General features: G+C 38.0%; 1 protein-coding gene across 1 annotated transcript in view; it reads right to left on the reverse strand.

Annotated features, from left to right (window-relative positions):
* LOC135717610 (uncharacterized) overlaps window positions 1-12166 on the reverse strand; it is a 94379-nt gene that overhangs the window by 13196 nt on the left and 69017 nt on the right. The window contains exons 8-11 of the mRNA XM_065239734.1: window positions 11688-11826; window positions 11329-11551; window positions 11048-11226; window positions 10874-10985 (exon numbers count right to left, since the gene is read on the reverse strand). Coding sequence (XP_065095806.1) covers window positions 10874-10985; window positions 11048-11226; window positions 11329-11551; window positions 11688-11826 — 653 coding nt within the window. The remainder of the gene's footprint in view (window positions 1-10873; window positions 10986-11047; window positions 11227-11328; window positions 11552-11687; window positions 11827-12166) is intronic.

A 12166-nucleotide genomic window follows, 5' to 3' on the forward strand; every position in this document is an offset into this window, starting at 1 on the left:
GGTGTTGTACGGAATACTTTTCCTTCACTTCTGGGCTTCCAATCGGTGGTCAACCGTTCCTCGACCCGCTTAATCACTCGCGACACCGTGGAATTCGCGATTCCCAACGTTTTAGCGATGGAACGATGCGAGAGATCCTTGTTCTCGTGATGAATGCGCAAGATTTTATCACGCACGAGCTGTTCTTTCGACTCCATTTCCGCGAGTTTTGATCACAGGACTTTAAAACTTGCAGGATGTAAATAATGCACTATGAACTAAATCCACCCAAATTTTCATTAAATTCTACCCAACGGTTAAAAAGTTAGAGCAATTTCATAGTGTGGAAATTTCATCGTGGACACCCTTTAAGGGCCTTGAAATTGTTTCAAAAGCGCGTTTTAGATCCAAAAAAATCAGCAACAATCGTATGTTTACACTCCAAGACTTTAAAATAGAGGTCAAAGTATCACCAAACGTTCAGAACCGAAATCAGAACAGCTGAACGTTTGGTGATACTTTGACCTCTATTTTAAAGTCCATTGAATTAAAAATTAATTTCAAAACATGTTCAACCTTGTTGAAACGATCAAATGTTGTTATTTTAGTGTAGATTTAGTTTCACAGTAACTGAAAAGCAATTGAATTAAATTGCATAAAATTTACCGAGCAGTTCAGCTGTTCAGATTTCGGTTAAAATTACCGAAGTCGGCAATAATTTCTAAGTGTGTAGGATTGGGCGATCTTGGATCGATGCACACTGGGGACAAAATCGAAACAATGTGTTAAAATTCAATAACTTCGGTGCTCGCTGGAACAAGAGACTAAAAAATAGTCATTCCTCTAGAAAAAAGTCTCAGGAATCGATTGGAGTGGGTTTCATCTTGGGCACGATAGGGTAAGTTGGGGTTTTTCACAGTTTTGCCCTAAAATATCCTATTTTGCATGATTTGAATGCTGAAATCTCAAGATACCGATGATATAGACGGATGATTTCTTCGGCAAAGTTGATCAGGAGGTCAAGGACTGTTGGATTATGGACAGAAAAATTCGGAATTCTTCCACTAGGCAGCACTTGTGAGCATTCGAAGTGTATATGTTTGTGCTGCTGTATCTCAAGATCCTGTCTATTTAGACGGATGATTTCTTGGGCAAATTTAATCAGGAGGTCAAGGACTGTTGGATTATGGACAGAACAATTCGGAATTTTTCCGCTAGGCTAGTAATTATTTAAAGTGAATATATTTGTGCTGCTGTATCTCAAGATCCTGACTTTTTAGACGGATGATTTCTTCGGCAAAGTTGGTCAGGAGGTCAAGGACTGTTGGATTCTGGACAGAAAAATTTAGGAATTCTTCCGCTAGGCGGCGCTAGTGAGCATTCGAAGTGAATATGTTTCTGCTGCTGTATCTCAAGATCCTGACTATTTAGACGGATGATTTCTTCGGCAATGTTGATCAGGGGGTCAAGGATTGTTGGGTGATGGACAGAACAATTAAGAATTCCTCCATTAGGTGGCGCTAGTGATTATTGCAAGTGAATATATTTGTGCTGCTGTATCTCAAGATCCTGACTACTCAGACGGATGATTTCTTGGGCAAAGTTGATCAGGAGGTCAAGGACTGTTGGATGATGGACAGAAAAATTTGGAATTCCTTCGCTAGTTAGTGCTATCTATGATCTTCTCTGGCTATTACGTCCCAACTGTAACTTAACGCCTGCTCTCAACTTAGTGCTCTAGATGCACTTCCACAGTTGTTAATTGAAAGCTTTCCAAGCCTGTTCGATTTTTACATGTGTATATTACCCAAGTAGCACATAAAACATCTTTTTGAAAAATAATTAGAACAGCTTGTTATATAAATGTATTATAAGTGATGCAGAAAACATCCCACGTTATATATGAGGTTTATAGATGTTTTCTTCATACTTCCTAGATTCAACATTTTCCAAAATAGTTTTCTTTTGCTTTTATCTTTCAATGTTATTTAAACGTGCATCTTACTGTTTTAATACCACTATAAAACTTGTCGTATACAAAATCAATCTTAGTTGAATTTATAAAGTTCTTGAAGAGATTCTGAACTTTCCAGATTGACGTAAACATTGACGGCGCCATTGAGCAGGACTGTCTCTTCACGCAGTGATTGACAGTTTCTTATGAGGTATTCGGATGTTTGTTATAAAGAAAGTTGAAAACACTTGTTTATGACATCTCATATATTAATATAACTGAAAATGTGCAGGTTGTCCTATAAGGAGTTGAAAATACTTTAAAATAACACTCTGGCAATTAGATGTACGCTTTGCTGCTAACAAAACATCTTCATGACGGATCGAAAGCGTGTTGAACGAGAATATAATTTTCATGCCATTGGCAAGAACATGATAGATACTTATAACAAACCTCTCATCAAGCGGAGTTGGTCTAGTTAGGAAGTATTAAGTCTACCACGCCAAGGACCAGTGATCGAATCCCATTGCTCAAGTTTTTTTTGATGTTTTTTTTGCCGCCGGTTTTTATGATGTTTCCAAAACATGTTATAAGACCAGTATTTAGTTGTATAAGCTCCGCGACTTGCGCTTTTTAGGTTATATAAATGTATTTAATGACGTATTTTACAGTATTATTAATTCTTTACGTAAGTCATTAAAATGTATTTTCAACTTCTTTATGACAAGCCGTGTTGCTTGGGTATGTGGCAAGTACAATAATATACTATGCCCAGGGAAGTCGAGAAATTTTCCAATCTGAAATCCTAGACCAACCGGGATTCGAACCCAGCCACCTCCAGCATGGTTTGCTTTATAGTCATAGGCTCTACCGACCAAGCCCCCTGATCTATGAATGTAATCAAACTAAAATGCGAAATGGTAGCCTAATTAAAAAGTTTTGAGGACAATTTGGTGAACCTAGAACGTCTTAATCATATCGAATTCAAACGTAAATATTTTTTTTTTAAATCTTTATTAAAGAGATTTTTAGCCTTAGGCTAGTTCATCTCTAAAACGTAAATAATGTGCATGATATGTTTAACCCTATTTGGAGATGTTTTAATACAAAGAGCTTTGAATCAGTGAACCTGGATGAGAATTTGACAATTTGGAGAACCGTGAGTATCTTATACACCTCAAAATCAACTTAAACGAACAGCAGAAACTGTATAAACGTGTTTCGGAAAGTTTTGTCGGTGAGATCATCGTGCAGATTTTAGTTGATCCAGTAGATCAAATAATCTGACCTCTAGAACAATTTTAAGAACCTAGAACTTCTAATACACCTTAAATTGAAGTTGTTTGGTGATGTTTAGTTGCTAAGGACCTTGTATCAGTTATGGTTGATCAGGTTAATCATTTGATCTGAGCTCAAGACAATTTGGAGAACCTTGATTATTAATCAAAATAAATCAAAAACGATCCGCAGAAACTTTATGAACATGTCTGGTTGAGCCAGTAGATCAAATAATCTGAACTCCAAAGCAACTTGGAGAACCTAGAACATCTCATACACCATCAATTACAACGAAAATGATGTGCATTATAGTCATGGACCTGGGTGCATAAACTTGCAATAATTATAAAAATTTGCCAAAAAAAATTTCATTCTGTTAAAAAATGTCAAAACTAAGCGGAAAATATGAACCTCACTGTTTAAAACTTCTTTTGAATTTTCAACATTCTTATATGGTGGACGTCACTAATCCGTAGAAATAGTGAAAACATATTACTCTTTCTCCGAAAATGTATGGTTACGTCACTTTGTCTCCAGGCTTCCAAAACACATTTTTATCACGAAGAGAGTGTTTTCTGGTGTATCTGAGGGTATAGATTATGAGTATGAAGAAAAGTGAAAATTGACTATGGTGGCGTTTACGTCACTTTGTCATCTCACGGCAGTAAGGGCCTTGTACCGGTTATGACTGACCTGGTACATTATTTGATCTGAGATCAAGGACAATTTGGTAACCTTGAGCATCATATATATGTACATCAAACTGATCATGAGCGATGCACAGAACCTCTTTGAACGCTGAGGACATTGTGCAGGACTTGGTTGTCAAATGTTCTAAACTACAGAATGCTTTGGATGACCTAGAACGTCACTTGAGCTTCTTATATACATCCAAATAGATCAAGAACGATGCGCAGTAACTGCTTGAACATGTTTGGGCAGGTTTCGCAGCTGAGGTATTTTGCAGGACATTATCAAAAAGTGATGACCGGGTCATAGAACTTATATCAATTTGATATTTTACTTTGCTCGGGATTATGATTACATAGATCGCTATGGAATAGTTTCAAAATTGGTCATACAATTCCGGAGATACGGCCGGAGCAAGTTCTTAGTGTCTCAGGGAAAATAACCAGCTTATGAGTAAGTTCAAAACCCATCATGCGACACAATAAACTACATCAGAATTCGAAAACAAGTTCAATAACAATGATATCTAGTACCCTGAACCAGATTAGCTGAATCCGGATATGTTCCGGGTTGCACCGGGGAAGTGGCCAGATTTGACTTTTTTAAAATAAATCATGTGCCACATCAAATGACGTGAGAATTTTTAAATAAGATCATTGGAAGTCATATTGAGTATAAATAGGGTCAGACCATAGGTGAATAAATTGGGATTTTTCCTATACATATAAGCAAGTTTGGTCTCTTAATATCCATTAAAATATAAACTACAGTAATGACCTGATTTTATCAGTCCCTTCACGCATTATTCTTTTAATGTTCAGTATTTTCCTATATCCATAATTCGAAATCTTTTCCACTAATCTTTTTGATCGATGTTAAGGGTAAACTTTGGTGCAATAAAACCATTGAAATAGTGCATGGGTTTCGTAGAGTATTAGAAAATATTTTCAAAAAGGGGGCTGATAAAATCGGGTCATTATTGAATATATTATATCTTAAAAAAAATTCCACCGGCTGGAGCGGGAATCGAACCCTCACTCCACGGCACACGCAAAATAGCTGTTAGACGGGTGACGCCGCTTAACACTCGACCACGAAGACCACTTTGACGCGAAAATGTGAAATGTCGTCATCGAAACCCAATCCAAAAGAATAATTTGTTTACTCTTGTTTCTTGCGTGACAGTAGCTCAGTGTAAATAGTGCAGTTCTTACGTGGTGTTAAGTGTGTTCCACTGAATTTCATTAAGCAAAATTCTGTCAAATAAAATTATCGTTGAGGAATATTTTGCGTCTGGTCGAGATAAAAACTAGGGCACTGTCGAAAGCACCTGCGGCTGTTGCGCAAGGTGTTAAAAACTGGATTGGTCAATTTAATCGGCGATGGTCAAAAACCCACAGTAAGGATCGGTTCTTTAAGAAGAATGCAGAGTGGCTTAAAGGCAAAGAATCCCTGGGCGTGCTTAATTTTAGAAAACAGCATAAATTAACGAAGAAACGTTTTTAATACGATACCGTCGAACATTAAAAAAATCGATTCCCGAGACTTTTTTCTAGAGGAATGACTATTTTTTAGTCTCTTGTTCCAGCGAGCATCGAAGTTATTGAATTTTAACACATTGTTTCGATTTTGTCCCCAGTGTGCGATGTGTGGAAGATCGATGTTTTTCATCCTGATTTCCGATTTTTTTTATCTATTCTTTGTCCACGAAAAGATCGAAAAAATCGATCTCTTCTTTCGATCTTTCCGATCTTCAAAAAAATAGGTGTTAAATTTTGTTATTGTATTTACATCAAGAAAAAGCATTACTCTCACCCCAGACTGCGTGGTAAATTTATCGAACATAACGTCAACATCAGCATCGCTCCCTGTAATGACGTCACTATTTGCATTTCCGATATTTACGAATACAACAACATTTGAAGGTTTTTACTGCCTCTCTCCTGTGCTCATTGCTTCTTACCGTCACGACAACATTTAATTGAATATTATAAAGGAAAGAATTTCTTGCGGTAGCAACGTAAACAAGATTATAATCCATTCTATATGCAAGAGTATTGATGGTCCGAAAGTGAGGATAACAATAACAAACCAACATTTTTAGCTAGAGCGAAAGTGAGGATAGCAAACTAAGCATTTGAAAATGGGATTACACAAGTGTTCGAGTTATCAACGTTAGAAATGTCAATTAAAATAAATATAAGATCGATCATTCTCTTAAGATTTGTCGCTAGAAAAAAGTTTCTGAAAGTCGACAAAGACAATATGTCCATATTACTTAGGACCTAATGAAATGTTCAGTTTGAATTGTTCCGCTTAGCTGTAGCAATCTAAATAGATGAAGAGAATCGATCATTTTTGAACGATCACTGTCGAATTTCAGTACCTAGCACTGAACAAAAATAATCGACGGTTCCTCTATTTATGCTAAGAGATAAGCATTGTAAGTCCCTCCAACTTGGATAATTACGCAATCGAACGGCTTGCTATGCCTCGGCTCCATCAGCAAAAAAATTGGGATTATATAAACCATTCTATAGCATAATTTTCCAATTAGGATGGACTTTCATAGCTTATCTACAGACACCGTCTGATAATTTCAGTGCTTGGTACAGAAATCTGTAATCTGTGTTGGGAAATACATTTTTTTCCCACCACAGAAACACCCCGTTTTCTTATGCAAAACAATGGATGGCGTTCACTTAACGCCAGAAATCTTAAAAAAAGCAATATTTAGTTTTTTTTTTATTCAATCAATAGATTAAAGATGTACCGAGAATTAAATGGAGGGATTTCAAGCAAAAATGTTCTGATCGCGAGATATTCAAGATCAATACCAAAATTTCGCATAAATGCCCAACCCGTTTTGTGTGTGTGCTACTGATTTTCACTGTTGCCCAATGCTTAGGGAACTTTCATAAATAACGTAGTAGTTTAATGGGGAAGAGGGGGGTTTCAGAAGTTGTGACCGGCCATATATTGTAATTTTACTTCAAAGGCTGTGTCCTAATAGACGAGTGCACTTGTGAAATTTAGTTCATCTACTGAAAAAAAAAATGACACAAGAGCGGGGTCCTGTTTATTAAAAATGAACACATGAATAATGCTCGCATAACATTTGAAAAGGGATTATCAATTTTTGTACACAACTTGCTAGGTCCTTTTCAAGTGAACCGAAGTACGCTCACGTAAACCAAGAACAATATCGGGAAGGGGAGAATTTCTCCTACCCGATGATGTTGTTAGTATGCCTGGGCTTATTCGGTTCGCGCGAAAAGGGCTTAACATGTTTTGTGTACAAAAGTGTATACGCGCGTTTCAAATGTTCCACGAGTATTATTCATGTGTTCATTTTTAGTAAACAGAGCCCCGCTGTTGTGTCACTTTTTATCAATTGAGTGAACTCAAACCCATCCGTGCACTCGTCTATGGGCGAGTTAAATTTAACTCGCGATTAAAAGTGACATGAGTTATCGAGATGAGTTATAACTGTCGAAATGTCACGTTTAACCACGAGTTAAATTTAACTCGACAATTGGGACACAGCCCCAGAGTATTTCTGGATTACTTTTTCGAAGGCACGTATCAGCTTTTGTAGACAACGCATTTGATTGTCAATTTGGCGTAACTGGTAGCGCTCATCCACGCATGCTAACATTACCATCAGATAGGGTAAATTTTCCCCAACCTGATATAGTGGTGTTAATAGTTATGCGTGGGCGAGCTATCAGTTACGCCAAACCGACGATAAAATAATATGCGTTGTTTTCAAAAGCTCATTTGTCCTTTCGAAAAATTAATCGAGATTTGTAGAACGCGGGATCGTTTTCATTAAGGCCTGCCACTTCGGAGCAGGGTTGGCAAATGTCATTTTCAATGAAATATCCCACGCGATATTTACAGAGATACTTCTGTCACTATCATTGGATGAGAAAACGATGATAGAGATTTTTACAAAATCTCATCGAATTTTTCGTCATGACAGAACGTGACAGTGTTTGCTTAAATTCATCTAAATCAGTTAGAAATGTTGATATCAAAACCGCATAAGAATTATTCTCATGAGTGCTTGAAAAATGACAAGAACGCTAATGATAGGTAGTTTCGTCTCGTGATAGTGAGAGGACCTGTTTTCTCATCGTCACATGACGGCCGCGATATTTACCAGCTCTGCTTCGGAGCGATTGCGTCTGCAGCCAGAGATCTCGACGGGAACGACACGCAAGGTTCGAGGTGCAAAACTCAAACACTGCACGCTTGACAGGAACCGTTGCCGTCCTACTGCTGCTGCTACCTCCTCACCCGCCGTTCGAAGTGAAAATGAGTTGAGGCATAAAAGCAGCGCTTTTCAGATTCAAGCAGCACGATGTGCAACCAAATGGTACTCGATTATGACGACTGGGTTTGAGGAGAACGTTTATTTCATGAAAACAGTGATACAATTATCACATTTTAGTTGTACATTTTTCAACAGTTTTTTATGTAAAATTGAAAAAAGCATTTATTATAGCAGATTTTGAGAGTCCTGTCCTATCGATTGGTGTATTTGGATTTTAATTTCATCTATAAATGACAAAGTTATAAGCGTTCAAAACCTTACACCTTTTCGTGACGGTTGCAATTTTAAATTTTCGGTTTACCCGCAGTACCTTCCTGTAAGACGTAGTCTACGTCAAATCAAATAACTCTTAGTTCATCTAATGTAATGTATTAATAACTGGCTCTTTTATTTCGTCAGGTTCATCGACCAATTCAATGGATTAATTAATCAATGAAACACTGTCTACAAAATAATCATTAAACTTAGATGCAATTACTTGTTCTGACTGTTCTAATGTGCCATTAAAAGTTATGGACCGCGGTTTGCTATAACTAGGTTTTAATAAAGATTGTCCATAACTCTTTGCTGTTGTTTTGATGCTGATCAATCTTCCTTTGAACATATTCACAACGAGTTTTCTTTATCGATTGTGAAAACTTATTACACGCGATTGTGTACCTACTCCAATGATTGTCATTATTTGATCTCCCGTCAATCTTTTGGATTTTGCGTTGTTCCGGATTTTTATTTTAACAATAAAGTGATATTGGTGACAAACGGATGCTTGAATTTCCTGAATCGAGTTCCACAGTGAGCGGATTGTGTCGGATGGCCAAGAGGTGTTTCAAGACTACATTCGGGACATTCCGTACAAGTTCTACCACAAACCGGATTGCCTCGTGAAGCGAATTTTTTACAATTGTGACCCCTCTAACACATCAGGCCAGCTTATTGGGTTCACTTGGCCAGATTTGGTGAGTTCGTTTCATTTTGTCCTTTATAATACTTAACTTCCGAATACTAGTGATACTACAAACATTTCCAACTCAATAAATACGCGTCAATCAAGCAATACAGCTTGATTGAAAGTTTCAAAACATTATTAATGATTCCCACATTGAAATGTATTGGAGCGGGGCTTATCGTATACGAAAATAGCTTCGGAATGCTTGCGTTCTTGAAATGAGTTAGAGTTGCGATAGAGCGTCACCTTCTAACTTCCGGATTTAAGCTTCTCGCAATTATTTATATTAAAGATGGTTGCAGGAGGATTCCATCCATAATGCCACTGCCAGTCAGTGGGAGTTAGATTGTAAATACGTAAATCTCATAGATTTACGCGATATCCCTAATAAAAAATTTATGATTATTTTGCTTAACGACGTGTTGGGGGTATCTTCCAAACCATTTGTGGAATAGTTTAATTATTTGGATTGTCATTCGTTTATGGTATTGTTTATTAGGGATATGACACTCCAATTTTGTGCATCATTGTAACATGATTTCACACTATTTTTTCGAGCTGTGTGAACATTAAGATTACCTACACCGCATGAAAAATTCATGCCAATTTCTGCGATACACAGCGCACACATAGTTAACACTAGATTTGGCTTAAATTTACACGGTATTTCATGTAAATTTAAGGGCAATATCGCATAAATCAGCAATTTGTATACAAGGTTGTAAACAACAACAATAGCTTAAAATTAAACGAGGGGAGATTTTACGTGATGGTAAACATTCAGAACTTGTTCTGTGTAGATAAATCTTCTAGCTCAAACGTTTGCATGGGTAAGTGGCGGGATCATCAACATCATCATCATCAATATTTCCTTCTGCAATATTGTCATTTCAGGGTAAAAACTGACACCCACAACTTGCTAATAAAGGTGATAATCTGACGCCAAATGCTAATTTGTCTTTGAATTGGCAATAACCAAAAGGCAGAAAAGAGAAGTAGGCCACCAGTAGGCTCACCACAGATATACCATATAGGGGAAATGGATGTAATGTCGGCCTAAATACCCCTAATGTGGCCCTTACATAAATTCAGTAATCGACTTAAGTTTTAATAGCGCCAAAAATATCCATTAGTATTGTCCCAATGACACGTTCATTTAGATAAAATTGATAAATAGCAGATTTTTAGCGATGGGGCCAATCCATTATTATGTTATATTATTGAATTTAATGACGCACTTGAAAGTTGGAACTCATGCCTTTTCTTTAGAAGAAGGCATATACACTGCTAGGATTGAATAGAACCAAGTAGAAATTAGTGTTTTATCGAGGTTTTAAAACATAAATAAAACTAAAATTATTTCTTGGGTCAGACTGGGATGAAAATTAATCTGGGCTAACATAAAACCACCGGTACGGTGTCTTGAAATAAGAAGTCCTATGCGTAACGATGATGGCATTTATAGAAGCATTTGCAATGCTGCTGAAGTTTCATTTTTTTTTGTCAATTAACAATTTAATAAACGCACCACGTCAATTCCTCGACTAAATGAAACTGTTTGCGATCAAGATTGAACAAGAAAACCTAAGACGTGCTTTTCTGTCACAACTTCAAGAGCAGTCAATCATCGCGAATTCAGCGAAACTATAGAGAGTAAATCAATAAAACAAACATCGTTCCTACTTACAGCGGTCCCTTGTTGTCGTAATCCTTCCCCGTTACGCAATGAGCAGCCGTGATCACAAAGTTCTTGCTAATCAACGCCCCCCCGCATCCATGGACGATCATTTTGGATTCCCCTACGGAAAGCAAAACAAACAACATCAGTGCATTCTGAGCAACGAACTATTCGGCAACTCACTCAGTTCGTACAACAACATCGCCATCCAGGGAAACTCGTCTATATTTGCTATCTCACCGCCCCGAATCTTCGGCACAAAGCTCTGATAGCCACAGATGTCATCGTCTCCAAATCGCGAATGAACGCGCGTCGAGTTCGTTCGGTTCCGCTTTGGAACAGTCTCATCCAACATTGGCGATCTGTGAGCATCGAAAATAAACGAAAATATGACGAAGGTAATCAAGTTGACCCTTTTGACGCCCCTTGCATCCCCATAACCGGCTTATCTCGGTTGGACTCACTGATAACGCTTCGTTCGGGGACAGCACACACCAACATTTCCTGTAGCACTACACTGGATCTGTTTGAGGAAGCTCAGCCTTCCTACTGAGCTTATATCTTCCGGATTGTTTATGGTTGAATAGGCTGGACACTCGGTTGGTGACCGACAGGTACCCTTACGTGATTCATTCGGAATACTGCACTCTGTTATCACGTCCCAGATGGTATTTACTTCTTCGCGAGCTGTCGATAATCAAAACAAAAAAGTGAAAAACACTCATCAATAATTCACCAAACCGGAAATGCTTCGCATTCGCTTTGTGCGTCATTTCGAATTGGTAGGATCACAGCTGGGTAAGAAACGATGTTCGGCACTAACCTGGCTGAGGCAGCTGCGATGAAGGGGTGATCGAAAGTGTCACCATCACTGTTGCTAGGGTCACAACATTCAAAACTAGGGACCGCATTGCGATCGGTTTGTGGACGGTGATCTTGACCGCGAGATGGTTTCTATGGCACTAATTCAGCGAACTGATAAGTTTCGGAATTTTTTTTATCAGCTGTGAGGCGGGCTGCTACCGATTGACTTCTACTGCTACTTTGGACTGGTCTGTGGATTTGAGCCAAGAATCAGAGGAAATTTGATTAAATGGACGAATGAGAGAAAGAGAGAAAGAGGAAGAGCGGGTGAGCCATGATTGAGAAGTCGAGAGAAGACGATCGGATGACGAGTGCATGATCGGTTTCTGGCGCTCGAGTCAAAACAAATGATCGTTTGCATAGGTGGAGTTAGATCACGGCTGAAGGAGGATGCTTCTAAGTTTTGGAGACGGGTATGGAATCATTTATTGCTCAGTT

This window comes from Ochlerotatus camptorhynchus, unplaced genomic scaffold, assembly GCF_037179485.1.
Source record: "Ochlerotatus camptorhynchus isolate MF236.1 unplaced genomic scaffold, CSIRO-AGI_Acam_v1.1 ptg000062l, whole genome shotgun sequence".
In the NCBI taxonomy this organism is placed as follows: domain Eukaryota; kingdom Metazoa; phylum Arthropoda; class Insecta; order Diptera; family Culicidae; genus Ochlerotatus; species Ochlerotatus camptorhynchus.